An 18081-nucleotide genomic window follows, 5' to 3' on the forward strand; every position below is an offset into this window, starting at 1 on the left:
GTACTCAACTGCTGAATTAACTCCACTTAATTAATAATCAAAACAGACACAAAATGACCAAGAGAAATGCGTAAAATCACCAAAAGAAGATGTAAAATGCTCAAAAAACACACAAAATTACCCAAAATAGACACAAAATGACTAAAAAAAGACGTAAAATCACCAAAAAAAAAACACAAAATGACCTAAATAAATGCGTAAAATAACCAAAAGATGTAAAATGATCAAAAAACACACAAAATGACCCAAAAAGACCCAAAATGACTAAAAAAGGTGTAAAATGACAAAAAAAGACACAAAATGACCAAAATAATTGCGGAAAATGACCAAAAGAAGATGTAAAATAACGAAGGTTGACATAAAAGAGACGCAAAGCATGATTAAAAAAAGATACAAAATGACCACACAAATTGAACATGACCAAAAAAGAAACAATATGATCAAAAAATGCGTAAAAATGACAAAAAAGACCCAAAATGACCAAAATAACTACAAAAAGATGTAAGAAATGATCAAAAAAAGACACAAAATGATCAAAAATAGTGAGTAAAATAACCAAAAAGACATAAAATGACGTAAATAAATGCGTAAAATAACCAAAAGAAGACATAGAATGACCAAAAGGAGACACAAAATGAGGCAGATTATTAATAACTGTATTGAATATCTCACGTCTCGGCCCGAGGCTGCAGATCAATGAGAAGCTGTGAATGAAATTGACTCGCCCGGGTCAGAATAATCTACCGTTTCCTCCATATCCTGCCTCCGCATGTTGATTATTGATTATTGATCCATGCACAGCATCATAATGTGGCACCTCAACATGTGGATCAATGCTGCACACACAGCAGACAAATAACCAAAAAAAGACACAAAATAAATAAAAGACAAAAAATCACCAAAAAAGTACGTAAAATATCCAAAAAAAGTCACAAAATGACTAAAAAAAAGACGTAAAATAACCATAAAGACAGAAAATGACAAAAAATAATGCGTAAAAATTACTAAAAAAAGACGTAAAATAACTAAAAAGAGGCTAAATGACCAAAAAGCCACAAAACAATTTTTTTTTTTAAATTGCCAAAAATGCATAACATGACGAAAAAGACAGAAAAATGACCAAAATCAATACATAACTGACAAAAAAATACGTAAAATAACCCAAAAAAGACACAAAATGACCAAAAAGGTAACTTCCAGCCTCCTCTGTCCTCAGCCTGCCTCCCACTTATCCTCCATTAACCCTCTGATAATCAATCAGGAATCAATCAGACTGATTACCAGCTGGTATTAAATATAAACAGGGTTCTGGACTAGAAGAGGCTGTTATCAGCTGTTAGAAGCTGCTCTCTGCTGATAATCAGAGAAATGAACATGGATTTCCTGAGGTGGAAGATAAAGACTGGTGAGGAATACGTGATGAAGAGGAGCTGATGAAGAGGAGCTGATGAAGAGGAGCTGATGAAGAGGAGCTGATGAAGAGGAGCTGATGAAGAGGAGCTGATGAAGACTCCATGCTGGAGCTTAACACTGAAATAACTCTGTGTGTTTCATCTGTCAGCTGCCAATAAAGATTTAAACACTCAGTTTAAAGTGTCTGGGTCACATAGAGGAGCTAACGATGCTAACGATGCTAATCTCCTGAAGCTAACGTCAACACGTTCTCCAACAGATTACATCACAAAGTTTAATTAATCAGATCTTTAATGGCTCTGATGGATCGATCAGGTCCAGGAGAGGAAGACGACTAAACTTACACTAAACCTGCTACTGCCACGTTAAACTAGGGTGGGAATAAATAAAAAAAGACGAAAAATGACCAAAAAAGACAAAAAATAACCAAAAAAGACACAAAATGACTAAAAAAGAAGTATAATGACCAAAAAAAGACAGCATATAACCAAAAAAGACACAACATGACTAAAAAAATGTGTAAAATGATTTTAAAAAATGCGTAAAAGGACCATAAAGATGTAATTTAACGAAAAAAGACACAAAATTACTAAAAAATAAGTAAAATGACCCAGAAGACAAAAGAACAGACATAAAATACGCAAGAAAGACACAAAATTATTTTTAAAAAGACGTAAAATGACCCAAAAAAAGACGTAAAATGACCAAAAAAAGACGTAAAAGGACTAAAAAATTTTTTTAAATGACCAAAAAAGACACAACATGACAAAAATGGAAAAAAAGACACAAAAAAAAGTAAAATGACCAAGAAGTCAAAAAACAGACATAAAGACACAAAATTATTTCAAAAAAGACGTAAAACGACCCAAAAAAGACATAAAATGACCAAAAAAAGATGTAAAATGACCAAAAAGACACAAAATGACTAAAAAAAATGTGTAAAATGACCAAAACAGACACAACATGACAAAAATGAAAAAAAAAAAACATAAAATTACTTTTACACAAAATAACAAAAAAAAAGGACTAAAATAGACGTAAAATGACCCACAAAAAACATAAAATTACCAAGAAAAGACATAAATGACCCAAAATATGTAAAATAACAAAAAAGTAAGTAGTGAGAATGGCTGCAGCTTCATATTTAGATTAGAGACCAAAGAGTTTTCATCCATCTCTCAATAAACTGACAAGTTAATGTGCATCAAGTTCATTTAAAGGCTGCTGGTTTCAGCTGTGAGAGGAAGATTCTGTTTCTTCTGCTCTTTAGAGATGAAACGGAGGAGGAAAGATAAAAGAAGAAGCTGATGGAGAGAAATATCTGGATAATAAACCTCCGTTAGTCAAGGTGAAACCACAGATATGGATCATATAATCAGGATAAAACACATTCACACCTCCAGCAGGATGATGATGATGATGATGATGATGATGTTTAAATGTCAGCGAGGAGAAGAAACAGATTTCACACTGTGAGAAATATAGATTTAGCAACATTCAGCCTCCTCTTATTCTACATGAACTCACTGATAATCAATCAGAATTAATTCAGTCTCTCCTCTCCATGTTACTGCTCTGATGATGATGTTTACCAAGCAGATGGGACAGAAATAACCAAAAGAAGATATAAAATCACCAAAAAAAGACGTAAAATCACCAAAAAAAGACACAAAATGACCCAAAAAAAGCGTAAAAATGACCAAAAGAAGATGTAAAATAACCAAAAAATGACACAAAATGACCAAAAATACGTAAAATGATCAAAAGGACACAAAATGATCAAAAGAAGATGTAATAAAACCTAAAAAGACACAAAATGAACCAAAAAATTTATAAAATGACCAAAGGAAGACGTAAAAATGACCAAAAAGTCACAAAATGACCAAACAAATGCATAAAATGACCAAAAGAAGACGTAAAATAACCAAAAAATGACACAAAATGACCAAACAAATTCGTAAAATGACCAAAAAGACACAAAATGATCAAAAGAAGATAAAAAAAAACTAAAAAAGACACAAAATGACCAAAAAAAAGACGTAAAAAAACCCCCAAAAAAGACACAAAATGACTAAAAAAATACATAAAATTACCAAAATAAATGCTTAAAATGACCAAAAGTAGACATTAAATAACCAAAAAAGACACAAAATGACTAAAAAATATCAGTTTTCCTCACTCTTATTCTACATGAAGTCACTGAGGAATAATTCAGTCTCTCCATGTTTCTGCTGTGATGTTTAAATGTCAGGAAGAATGAACACATCACCTTTCACACACTGAGTCTATATATTTATATATATATTTATACATGTAGAATAATTCCAGACTTCAGTGATATGTTTTAAATGAAAGGTTGAATGAGAGTCTGAGAGGAGAATCTTTGTGTTTTCTGAGGACGATATAATAAAGACATCATCATCATCATCATGTTTGTTTGGCAGCAGAATCTGGGAGGAGATTAATTAAAACAAAAAGAGTCTTCTGGCAGCTCAAACTGGCAGCGCTGACTCTGAATATATTCTCCTGGGCTGAGAGTCTGACAGCTTTAATCAGAGAAACACACGCTGGAAATACAGATACACACCACTAAAAAAATCACACAATCAGTCCTGGGGGGCAAAATCAGCACGGAAACATACAACTGACAATAAAAAGACCAAAAAATACACACAATGACTGAAAAAAAGACGTAAAATGACCAAAAAATACACACAATGACTAAAAAACATGTTTAATTACCAAAAAAATACATAAAATAACTAAAAAAGACACACAATGACTAAAAAAACGACATAAAATGACCAAAAAACATACACAATGACAAAAAAGACGTAAAATAACCCAAAAAAATACACAAAATGACTAAAAAAACTTGTTTAATTACCAAAATAATACATAAAATAACCAAAAAATACACACAATGACAACAAAAAAACAGGTAAAATGACAAAAAAAATCGTAAAATAACCAAAAAAAGATGTAAAATTACCAAAAAAGACACCAAAAATCTGTCATTTTACATATTTTTTCAATAATTGTTCAACTTTTTTGTCATTTTTTGGCTTAATTGGTTATTTTACATATTTTTTGGTAATTTTTGGTCATTTTGTGTCTTTTTTGGTAATTTTTCGTCCTTTTTGTCATTTTGTGTCTTTTTTGGTTATTTATGTAGTTTTCTGGTCATTTTTGCATTTTTTTTTGTAATTTGTGTCTTTTTGGGTTATTTTTATGTCTTTTTGGTCATTTTACATATTTTTTTAGTCATTTTAGGTCTTTCATTAGTCATTTTGTGGTTTTTTGTTATTTCACATATTCTTTTGGTCACTTTTTAAGTAATTCTGTGTCTTTTTGGTCATTTTACATCTTTTTTTTTAGTAATTTTGTGTCTTTTTTGGTTATTTTATGTCTTTTTGGTCATTTTACATATTTTTTTTAGTAATTTTGTGTCTTTTTTGGTTATTTTATGTCTTTTTGGTCATTTTACATATTTTTTTTAGTAATTTTGTGTCTTTTTTGGTTATTTTATGTCTTTTTGGTCATTTTACATCTTTTTATTTGTCATTTTGTGTCTTTTTTGGTCACTTTACGTATTTTTTTGGTCATTTTATGTCATATCTGAGTCTCTTTGAGCCCAGAGGCTCCACGATACGATTTAATCCCGATACTTGAGTCACAATACGATATAGTATATAAAGCTCTGGTCAGTAGGTAAATTATACTCAATATAATATAATAATATAACAATATAATGAAGATACTATTGGTAGATATAAGAAGAAAACACTTGGTGAGCTTCATGTTTTGTGCTGTTGGAGATTCTGATTAAACATGAGAGGAAACAAGTCAACAAGCTGATTCAGATTCAGACTGAGAGGTTTTTAGAGCTTTGCATGTTTTAAAGGCTCCGTTATTGAACCTGCTGTCGTCTGACCTCTCACACTCTCTGCTGTCGTCTCTGTCGACTCGTCAGCAGAGACAGAAACCCTCAATCAGCCACAACAACAACAACAACAACAGGATGTCAACAAGATCAGTTTTAGACACGCAGAGGAGATTTAGAGCCACACGAGGATGAATGGATGATTTTACCAGTGCAGAAAACAGGACAGAGTGGAAATGAAAGTAGCTTTTATAACAACAATGCATCACGTGACTGTTTGCATATGAAAAGTGTTGCTCGTAGTAATAATAAAGCAGATAATTATCATCTAGTGCACTTCTCCTTAACTCCACGAAGGTTTTATAGATGATTTTTTAAAGTTTTGGTTCAGTTTCAGCAGCTAAGAGTCATAAAATAACCCAAAAATGAAAAAAAAGATCCCAAAAAATGCTTAAAATGACCAAATGAAGTTGGAAAATAACCAAAAAAGACACAAAATGACTAAAACTGCATAAAATAACCCAAAAATGAAAAAAAATATCCAACAAAATGCTTAAAATGACCAAATGAAGTCGGAAAATAACCAAAAAAAAGACACAAAATGACTAAAAATGCATAACATAACCAAAAAAGGGAAAAAATGACCCCAAAAAAATGTGTAAAATGACCAAAACAAGACTTAAAAAGACACAAAAACACGTAAAATTACCCCCAAAAATGCAACAATCTGAGCAGCTCCATTCTGCAAAATCTGTACTTTTACTTTGAAACTTTTAGTGCATTTTGATGCGGATACTTTTGCACGTTTTCCACCTCTGCACATGCTAAACATCAGCATGTTAGTATTGTTTTTTTATATCCAAAACCACTAAAAGCATCTTTCTCTAACGTTAAAGACTCCTCAGATCAAAATGTCATGGAAATAAAACATGGATTTCTTTTGAGGCATACAGACTTCTACTCCCTGACCTATTTATACATCTTATTTATATTCTTTATTCTGTTTTTATATCTTTATAAACTCCCCTGATGTGACGACTGAATCTCCTCGCTGCAGGATGAATAAAGTCTCATCTTCTCTTCTCTTATATAAACGCTGATATTTTCCTGTAACCTTGCTGTTTCTGATCTAATGCATCAGTTCAGGATATAAAAGGCCTCATTCAGCAGCACAGAGGGAGAATAAAACACGTTCTGCTCTACAAGCATCAAAAACAGCTGTTTTATTGTCAATTTGTGTCTTTTTATGGTCATTTTGTGTCTTTTGGGGTCATTTTGTGTCTTTTTTTGGTCAATTTGTGTCTGATTTATTTGTCATTTTGTGTATTTTTCTGTCATTTTACATCTTTTTGGTCATTTTGTGTGTTTTTGGTCAATTTGTGTATCATTTCTGTCATTTTGTGTGGTTTTTTTGTCATTTTATATCTTTTTTTGGTCAATTTGTGTCATTTTTTTTCGTCATTTTATGTCTTTTTTTGTGAGTTGGTGTCTTTTTGGAAAACTGGCGACAGCCAATACAAAACAGAAAAGACACAAATTGACCTCAAATAGAAAAAAACATGTAAAAAGACAAAAAAAGACGTGAAATAACCAAAAAAAGGTGTAAAATAACAAAAAAAAGGCGTAAAGTAACAAAAAAAAACTTAAAATGACAAAAAAAGATGTAAAATAATAAAAAAAAGACGTAAAATGATCAAAAAAAGACGTAAAATGACCAAAAAAAGATGTAAAATGATCAAAAAAAGACACAAAATGACCAAAAAAATGCATAAAATGACCAAAAGAAGACGCAAAATAACGATGTGATGACGTCTCATCTTCTCTTCTCTTATATAAACGGTGATATTTTCCTGTAACACTGCTGTTTCTGATCTAATGCATCAGTTCAGGATATAAAAGGCCTCATTCAGCAGCACAGAGACACATCACAGAGCTCTAGTCAGTCATGTCGAGAGAATATAACACTTTCTGCTCTACAAGCATCAAAACCAGCTGTTTTATTGTCAATTTGTGTCTTTTTATGGTCATTTTGTGTCTTTTGGGGTAATTTTGTGTCTTTTTTTGTTCAATTTGTGTCTGATTTATTTGTCATTTTGTGTATTTTTCTGTCATTTTACATCTTTTTGGTCATTTTGTGTGTTTTTGGTCAATTTGTGTATCATTTCTGTCATTTTGTGTGTTTTTTTGTCATTTTACATCTTTTTTTGGTCAATTTGTGTCATTTTTTTTCGTCATTTTATGTCTTTTTTTGTGAGTTGGTGTCTTTTTGGAAAATTGGCGACAGCCAATACAAAACAGAAAAGACACAAATTGACCTCAAATAGAAAAAAACATGTAAAAAGACAAAAAAAGACGTGAAATAACCAAAAAAAGGTGTAAAATAACAAAAAAAAGGCGTAAAGTAACAAAAAAAAACTTAAAATGACAAAAAAAGACATAAAATGACCAAAAAAAGATGTAAAATAATAAAAAAAAAGACGTAAAATGATCAAAAAAAGACGTAAAATGACCAAAAAAAGATGTAAAATGATCAAAAAAAGACACAAAATGACCAAAAAAATGCATAAAATGACCAAAAGAAGACGCAAAATAACGATGTGATGACGTCTCATCTTCTCTTCTCTTATATAAACGGTGATATTTTCCTGTAACACTGCTGTTTCTGATCTAATGCATCAGTTCAGGATATAAAAGGCCTCATTCAGCAGCACAGTGACACATCACAGAGCTCTAGTCAGTCATGTCGAGAGAATATAACACTTTCTGCTCTACAGACATTAAAAACAGCTGTTTTATTGTCAATTTGTGTCTCTTTTGGTCATTTTGTGTCTATTTGTGGTCATTTTGTGTGTGTTTTTGGTCAATTTGTGTATCATTTCTGTCATTTTGTGTGTTGTTTTGTCATTTTACATCTTTTTATTGGTCAATTTGTGTCCTTTTTTTTGTCATTTCATGTTTTTTTTTGTCAATTGGTGTCTTTTTGGTAACTTTGTGACAGCAAATCTTGCTACAAATTCGCTTTCGACTGCGATTTTTAGGAGTTGGTAGACATAAAAATAAAAAAAAGACACAAATTGACCACAAATAGATGTCAAATTACCAAAAGACATAAAATTACCACAAAAAAAAACATGTAAAAAGACAAAGAAAGATGTAAAAAAAACAAAAAAAGACGTAAAATGACAAAAAAAGATGTAAAATGATCAAAAAAAGACGTAAAATGACCAAAAAAAGATGTAAAATGATAAAAAAAAAAACATGTAAAAAGACAAAAAAAGACGTAAAATAACCAAAAAAAGACGTAAAATGACAAAAAAAAGATGTCAAATTATCAAAAAAAAAACCCGTACAATTACAAAAAAAAGATGTAAAATGATCAAAAAAAAGTTTCAAATTACCAAATGTCTTTTTTGGTAATTTTATGTCTATTTGTGGTCATTTTGTGTGTGTTTTTGGTCAATTTGTGTGTCATTTCTGTCATTTTGTGTGGTTTTTTTGTCAATTTACGTCTTTTTTTGGTCATTTTATGTCTCTGACACATCAGAGAGCTGATTTTAGTCGTGTAGAGATAATAAAACACGTTCTGCTCTACAGACATTAAAAGCAGCTGTAGAGTCAGTGATCTCAGGACTCTCTGTCTGGACCTGTTCCCTCTGGTCTGTGTTCACTGCCTGTACCTGGAACTGTGAGCTCCATCTGTGTGTTTACTCCACTATCAGCCTGGAAACAAACTAAAACCAGAGCACAGAGCCTCCTATCAGAGTAATGGAGGCTGGTATCTAGCTCTCCTCCAGCTCCACATTAACAAGCTGCCAGGCTGCTGCTGCTTATCTAACAATGAACAATCTCACTTTCACAAGCTGCTTTCTCACAAATCTTTATCTCTCAGGACTAACGGGGCGCCGGGCTGCATCCAGCAGGCTGCAAACACACTCTGCAACACCAGGAAACCACAGAAACCAGACCAAGAAACCAGAGAAAACAGAGAAACCAGACCAAGAAACCAGAGAAACCAGAGAAAACAGACCAAGAAACCACAGAAACCAGAGAAACCAGACGAAGAAACATGTCGTCTACAGGTGGAGGGAAATAATCCATACAGCAGAGTGTTGCGGTATTTTAAGTGGCGATATTATGTTGTAAAATGAGCGAAAAAGACACAAAATGACTAAAAAAAGACGTTAAATTAACAAAAAAGACACAAAATGATGGTAAAAATACGTAAAATGACCAAAAAAGACACAAAAGGACAAAATAAATGTGTAAAATGACCAAAAGAAGACGTAAAATAACCCACAAAACACACAAAATGACAAAATTGTATTTTTTCTTCATATTTTGGGGTAGTTTTTTTTGGCATATTTTATGTATTTTTTAGTTTTTTAAAGGTATTTTTACGTATTTTTTCAGCATTTTTTGGGAATATTTTAGGTATTTTCAGGTATGATTTTTGGCATTTACTTATTGTATTTATTTGTATATTTTTTAACACATTTTGGGATAATTTTAGGTATTTTTTGGCATGTTTTATGTATTTGTATTATTATTATTATTATAATAATAATTATTATTATTATTATTATTTGTATTAGGTATTTTTTAGGGTTTTTTGTAGGTATTTTTATGTATTTTTTCTGCATTTTCAACATATTTTTTGTTTTGTTTTTACATATTTTTGGGGAATATTTTTACGTATTTTGTTGGTTTTTTTTTCATATTTTTTTAATCATTATATGTATTTCATGTTCCCCTTTGACCTGCAGCTCAATAGAGGAACTAAACTTTAAATGTTTATTGAACACTTTTCTGCACAGTCACTGAAGTTTCCTAAGAAAAAATAGTTTACAGCTAAGCTAAGCTAAGCTAAGCTAAACTAAGCTAAGCTAAGCATCCAGAAGCAGTACTCACAGAGGCTTTGGTGGTCCGGCGGGGAGGTCATGGTGGGGTCGGCGTGTGTGAAACTGCCAGACTTCACTCTTTTAGACGAGGAAGAGGAGGAGGAGGAGGAGCAGGTGTGTACAGGTGTCACTTCCTGGAGGAGAGAAAAGAAGGAGAGCGATCAGAGGAAACACCTGAGCACCGAGAGGAGACGCTACGGGTCACCACCAGCTGATAAAACACACACACACACACAGAGAATAAAAAGCTTCCAGAGAAACTTTGGAGCTGCACACACACACACACACACACATATCTGAGAGTAAAGAGAGAGGACCTTGAACACACCGTGAACAGTGGGCATTGACATGCATAACATGACCAAACAAGACAGAAAAATGACCAAAACAAGACGTAAAATAACCCAAAAAGACACAAAATTACTTAAAAAAATGCATTACAGGACCAAAAAGGACAGAATAAATTACCAAAATAATGCGTATAATGACTAAAAGAAGACATAAAATAACCCACAATAGACACAAACTGAAAAAAAAAGACGTGAAATGACCAAAAAAGACATAAAAATAACCCAAAAAATGCATAACATGACCAAACAAGACAGAAAAATGACCAAAATTCATGCGTAAAATTACCAAAAAGAAGATCTAAAATAACCAAACAGACACAAAATGAAAAAAAAAAAGACGTAAAATGACCAAAAAAATGACACAAACTTACTTAAAACAGACGTTCAAAACACAGAGAGGTGACGCTACGGGTCACCACCACCAGCTGACACACACACACACACACACACGGAGAATAAAAAGCTTCCAGAGAAACTTTGGAGCTGCACACACACACACACACTCAGCTATGTGTGTGTGCAGAGAGAGGACCTTGAACACACCGTGAACAGTGGGCATTGATTGGAGCGTTAGAGCAAACAGCAGTTGGTTGAATGTTAATCGAGGCGCTGCAGCAGCAGCAGCAGCAGCTGATAAAAGCTACAACAGGAAGTCTAAACGTCCTTCTGCTGCAGACTGGAAACATTCGTGTGTGTGTGTGTGTGTGTGTGTGTGTGTGTGTGTGTGTGTGTGTGTGTGTGTGTGCAAAGGTGTGTTTTTCATTTGCAAATCAAATGTATTCCCATGTAGCGTTTTCTGTCTTGCCAGGCGTCAACACGGACTGAGTGACAACAAAACAAAATGTAAAATGACCAAAGAAGACACAAAATTACTAAAAAAAGACACAAATGATCAAAAAAGGCACAAAATGACTAAAAAAAGGCACAAAATGACTAAAAAAAAGACACAAAATGACTAAAAAAAGACATAAAATGACCCAAAAAATATGTAAAATGACCAAAGAAGACACAAATTGACTGAAAAATGCATGCGTAAAATGACTAAAAGAAGACATAAAATAACCCACAAAAGACATAAACTGAAAAAAAAATGCATAAATGACTAAAATAAGATGCTAAATAACACAAAAAGACACAATATGACAAATAAAAAAGGTAAAATGACCAGAAGGAGTGGTAAAATAACAAAAAAAGACACAAAATGACTAAAAAAAGATGTGAAGTGCCAAAAAAAATATGTAAAATAACCAAAAGACACAAAATGACTATAAAAAAGACGTAAAATTACCACAAAAAAGTAAAATAACCAAAAAAGACACAAAATGACAAATAAATGCGTAAAATGACTAAAAGAAGATGTAAAATAACCCAAAAAAGAAAAAAAATTACTAAAAAAAAATGTGTAAAATGACCAAAAGACACAAAATGGTATTTTAAAGGTATTTTTACATATTTTTTTCAGCATTTTATGTTTTTGGCATTTATTTATTGTATTTATTTGTATTTTTCTGTTTTTTTTTTTTTTTTTTTTTTACATATTTTGGGGTAATTTTAGATCTTTTTTGGCAAATTTTATGTTTTTCTTTTTTTTTTTAGTTTTTAGCATTTATTTATTGTATTTCTTTTATTTTATTTTTTATTTTTTTATTTTACATATTTTGGGGTAATTATACGTCTTTTTTGGCATATTTTATGTATTTTTTTAGGGTTTTTTTGTGGGTATTTTTATGTATTTTTTCTGCATTTTCAACGTACTTTTTTTTTTTACAAAATGACTACAAAAAAAGACGTGAAATGATCAAAAAAGACAGAAAATGGCCCAAAAAAATGTGTCAAATGACCAAAAAAAATACATAACATGACCAAAAAAGACAGAAAATGAACCCAAAAAGTGTGTTTCTACTCCACTACATGTATCTGACATCTTTAGTTAGTGAGTGAAAAGATAAAATCATGAACTCCAACAGTAATAGTAGTAGTGATGTGAACTCAGTAACAGTAGCAGTGATGGTGCAGTAATAGTAGTAGTGTGAAAAGATAAAGAAACATGAACTCCAACAGTAAGAGTAGCGGTGATAACGGTGGCGGTGGCGTCCTTGGAGCTGCAGGCTTGTTGTTCCTCTGGAAGCATTTTGTCACAACACGCCTATTCAGCTGCAAATCATCCCCGCAGGGAGCAAACACACCTGTGAGTCTGTCTGTGTGTGTCTGTGTGTCTCTGCAAAGGCGTGTTTTCATTTGCAAATCAAATGTATTCCCAGGAGAGTTTTATTTTCTCCTGCGACAGAGTCAACAGACGTAAACAAACCTGTATCTGTCTGCTTTAAACCTGTAAACCTGTTTCTGCTTTAGAGCCTCTCTGCTCTGCTCTTCTCTTCTCGTGTCAAACAGCTTCTCACAAAACCTTCTCCACTAAAAATCCCATTTAGCAAATCCCTGAAAGACATGCATGCTCATTTACATACTTTCAAACTGTGCACACACACACACACACACACACACACACACACACACACACACATAGACAGAGAGAGAGAAGCTGTGGATGTAAGCATAATCTCCCTCTTTCTGTTTCTGTCACTCTCTCTGCTGCTGCAGCAGCTCTCACATCCAATGAAGCTCAACCCAGTGAGCTGGAGGGTTTTTTTTTGGCATTTATTTATTGTATTTATTTGCATTTTTTATTTAATTTAATTTTTTTTTACATATTTTGGGGGTAATTATACGTCTCTTTTGGCATATTTTATGTATTGTTTTTTTTTGTTTTTGTGGGTATTTTAATGTTTTTTTTCTGCATCTTCAACGTACTTTTTGTTAAATGACCAAAAGAAGACATAAAATAACCCACAAAAGACACATGACAAAAAATGCAAAAAAATCACCAAAAAAGACTTTAAATTACCAAAAAGAGATTTGAAATAACAAAAAATATTAACAATATAAAAATATTTATTTATTTTATTTATTTACGGGTTTTTTTCTTCATATTTTGGGGTCATTTTCCATATTTTTGGCATATTTTATGTATTTTTTATTATTTATTTTTGTTTTGTTTTTAGCATTTATTAATTGTATTTATTTATTTTTAAAACATTTTTTTTTACATATTTTGGGGTAATTATACGTTTTTTTTGGCATATTTTATGTATTTTTTAGGGGGTTTTCGTAGGTATTTTAACATATTTTTTATTATTTATTATTTTTATTTTTTTAGCATTTATTTATTGTATTTATTTTTTTTATTTTTTTTTTTACATATTTTGGGGTAATTTTAGATCTTTTTTGGCATATTTTATGTATTTTTTAGGGTTTTTTTGTAGGCATTTCTATGTATTTTTTAAGGGGCTTTTTGTAGGTATTTCTATGGATTTTTTTTGGTTTTTTTGTGGGTATTTTTCTGTATTTTTCCTGTCACTCTTTCTGCAGCTGCAGTAGCTCTCACACTGAATGAAGCTCAGCCCAGTGAGCTGGAGGAGCAGCTAACCACAGCTCCCCAGTGTTGCTGCTATTAAACACACTGGTTTGTCTCCACCAGTGTTCCTTTGCTCCAGGGATGATTAAGTGCAGCAGCGGTGAGGACGCTGTGCAGGCCGGTGTGTGTGAGGAATGTGTGTGTGTGTGTGTGTGTGTGTGTGTGATTTTGTGGCTGCTGGAGTTCATTACAGCTTGTTACAGCAGTGAACGTCAGTGAACGAGAGCCATTAAAGGGATTCAAACATTTATCTCTCTCTGCTCGTCTGATGGGCTTGTTTACACTTCACTTAAAGCCCCAATGTCGCTGCTAAATGATGCAGCTGCTGCATGTGGAGATGGGAGACCAAAATAGATGTAAAATGACTAAAAAAAGACACAAAATGACTAAAAAAAGATGTAAAATAAGCAAAAAAAGACTTTAAACGACAAAAAAAAGACCTAAAATGGCCAAAAAAAAGACTTGCATGACCAAAAGAAGACAAAAAATTACGAAAAAATGACATAAAATGACAGAAATAGATGTAAAATACCAAAAAAAGACACAAAATGACTAACAAAAGATGTAAAATGACTAAAAAAATGCAAAACATGACCAAAAAAGATGTAAAATAACCGAAAAAAAGACACAAAATGAATCAAAGCAAGAGTAACATGATCAAAACAATACGTGAAACAACCAAAAAAGACCCAACATGACAAAAAAACACAAAAAAACTAAATAAAAGATGTAAAATAACCAAAAAAAAGACTTACATGACCAAAAGAAGACATAAAATTACTAAAAAATGACATAAAATGACAGAAATAGATGTAAAATACCAAAAAAAGACACAAAATGACTAACAAAAGATGTAAAATGACTAAAAAAATGCAAAACATGACCAAAAAAGATGTAAAATAACCGAAAAAAGACAAAAAATGAATCAAAGCAAGAGTAACATGATCAAAACAATATGTGAAACAACCAAAAAAGACCCAACATGACAAAAAAACACAAAAAAAACTAAATAAAAGATGTAAAATAACCAAAAAACACAAAATGACTAAAAAAATGCAAAAAATGACCAAAAAGATGTAAAACAACAAAAAAGACACAAAATGACAAAAAAAGACGTAAAATGACCAAAAAACCTGAACCTGAGTAACGCTTGTGTGGAAATAATTATCATAAATAATTATTAATAGTAAATGATATGACTTGATTTGCTCTAAGTCATAGCTCGTTGGGGGGCACCATCTGTAAAAAAATAGCCAATACACCTAAATCAGTCTCATAAAGTTACTAAACTATCAATTTGGAATTTACAGAAAAACTTCAGGTTTTAGGGGCTGATTGTAAAATCGCTTAGAACCGTTTTAGGCCTAAATGGGTTAAAAATGGAGTCCCCGCAGCCATTTTTCTGCATAGTTACTAAGTATGTTCCTTCCTGTGAGCCCTAGACATCAACCTGCCGTCTCCACTTGTGATTGTTTGAATCGCAGCAGTAAATACCTGCTAAACTGTGTCTTTTTTCTGCAGAGAGTACAATCAGCAATCTGCAGAAAAGACTGATATGATACTGATCACGGATTAGTTCCTCTTCTTCTAAATCTTTATAAGAAAGTTCTCAGATAAAGACTTTCCTCAAAAGCGGATCCTTTCTTCTTTTATTCTGTATAATAGCCGTTTCTCTCCAGTCTGCTGTTGTGTAGCTGGTTTCTCTGCGTGGCCTTGACCAGCTTTGTAAAGAGCCTCATTGGGTTTTTGTCAGCAGAATTACGGCACATTATCAATCTCTGCTGGCACACTGGCTGCTTTTCTTTGGCTTTTAAAAAATGCTTTTGTATGGCCTCTTGTAGAGAGAAAGAAAAAACTCATTATTTATGCCAATAAGATGAATGGCTCCGGAACAATTTCCAACTCAATATATTTTGGAACAAGTTGTTTGCTCAATTTTCACCACTTTTATCTCCAGTTTCAGAGCCAAGTCACTGCTGAGATGCTAGAAAATATCTTTATTTATTACAGTCTCTTTATTGAGAGGTGATAATAACGGTGCAGAAGTTCATGAAGGATGTAATAACTCTGTAGAGATGTAATAAACTTTAAACTTTTGTTTTTGTTTCCACTAGCAGAGAAATAGATGTTTTGCAGTTGAAGCGGTGATGACTGCAATCATGCAAATAAAGTGCATGAATATAAAAGAACACAAAAAAGTAAATTGGCAATTACATATAAATATCCTCCGTGCCAGGCTATTTTTTTTTCATTAACTAGTTTCCCAGTGTGTCATTATGTTTATTATAAGCTACAGTTTCATCTCCCTGTGATGGAGTTTTCATGGTTTTTGAAGGTTTAATCACTTTGTCTGTTTTTATGTTTTTATTCTGCTCTACTCGCTGTAGATTAAAGGTTTATGTTGCTTTTTTGTTTTGTTCATAAGTTGATAACGTTAGTCATTATACTCAGCTGAAACAAAATTACTAAACAAGGCACATAATTACCTAAAAAATATATGAAGACACAAAATAACCAAAAAAAAGATGTGAAAAAAGACATACAAAATGACTAAAAAAAATGACCAACAAAAAATATGTGAAATGACCAACAAAGGCACAAAATGACTAAAAAACTGCAAAAAATGACCAACAAAAAATATGTGAAATAACCAACAAAGACACAAAATGACTAAAAAAAACGCAAAAAATGACCAACAAAAAATATGTGAAATGACCAACAAAGACACAAAATGACTAAAAAACTGCAAAAAATGACCAACAAAAAGTATGTGAAATGACCAACAAAGACACAAAATGACTAAAAAACTGCAAAAAATGACCAACAAAAAATATGTGAAATGACCAACAAAGACACAAAATGACTAAAAAAAACACATAAAATGACCAACAAAAAACATGTGAGATGACCAACAAAGACACAAAATGACAAAAAAATGCAAAAAATGACCAACAAAAAATATGTGAAATAACCAACAAAGACACCAAATAACTAAAAAAAATGCAAAAGATGACCAACAAAAAACATGTGAAATGACCAACAAAGACACAAAATCACTAAAAAAACACAAAAAATGACCAACAAAAAATATGTGAAATAACCAATAAAGACACAAAATGACTAAAAACTGCAAAAATGACCAACAAAAAATATGTGAAATGACCAACAAAGACACAAAATGACTAAAAAAATGACCAACAAAAAATATGTGAAATAACCAATAAAGACACAAAATGACTAAAAACTGCAAAAATGACCAACAAAAAATATGTGAAATGACCAACAAAGACACAAAATGACTTGACTGAATCCACTTGATGAAATATAATAACGGGATGAAGAGCAGCAGTGTAGCTTTGACTCTCAGACATATGTTGCAGCAGAGGAAGAGGAAGAGGAAGAGGGTTTTCTCTACATATCTGCAGCTGACAGAGTTAATAAGGGATGGTTCACGCTGAAACGTGTCTAAACGTTGGCGTCCGGCTGGCTGGCCTGCTGCCAGAGATAATCTGATTTAAAAAAGATGTGAAATAAAGAACAAAGACACAAAATGACTAAAAAACGGCAAAAAATGACCAAAATAAATGTAAAATAAACAAAAAAAGACACAAAATGACAAAAAAAGACACAAAATGACAAAAAAAATATGTAAAATTACTAAAAAAAGACACAAAATGACCCAAAAAATATGTAAAATAACCGTAAAAAAGACACAAAATGATTAAAAAAAAGATGTGAAATAACCAATAAAGACAAAAATGACCAAAATAGATGTAAAATAAACAAAAAAAAATACACAAAATGACTAAAAAAATGATGTAGAATGACTAAAAAAAGACGTAAAATGACTAAAAAATATGTAAAATAAACAAAAAAAGACACAAAATGACAAAAAAAGGATGTAAAATAACCAACATACACACAAAATGACAAAAAATGACTAACAAAAAAAAGTGAAATAACCAACAGAGACACAAAATGACTAAAACACTGCAAAAAATGACAAAAAAAAGATGTAAAATGACTTATAAAAGACGTAAAAACAAAACAAAAAAAAGACACAAA

General features: G+C 31.8%; 1 protein-coding gene across 1 annotated transcript in view; it reads right to left on the reverse strand.

Annotated features, from left to right (window-relative positions):
- xirp2a (xin actin binding repeat containing 2a) overlaps positions 1 to 18081 on the reverse strand; it is a 133633-nt gene that overhangs the window by 42926 nt on the left and 72626 nt on the right. Inside the window, exon 5 of the mRNA XM_059328320.1 lies at positions 10205 to 10328. Within this exon, the coding sequence (XP_059184303.1) occupies positions 10205 to 10328 (124 nt within the window). The remainder of the gene's footprint in view (positions 1 to 10204; positions 10329 to 18081) is intronic.

The sequence above is a fragment of the Centropristis striata genome, chromosome 24, assembly GCF_030273125.1.
Source record: "Centropristis striata isolate RG_2023a ecotype Rhode Island chromosome 24, C.striata_1.0, whole genome shotgun sequence".
In the NCBI taxonomy this organism is placed as follows: Eukaryota; Metazoa; Chordata; class Actinopteri; order Perciformes; family Serranidae; genus Centropristis; species Centropristis striata.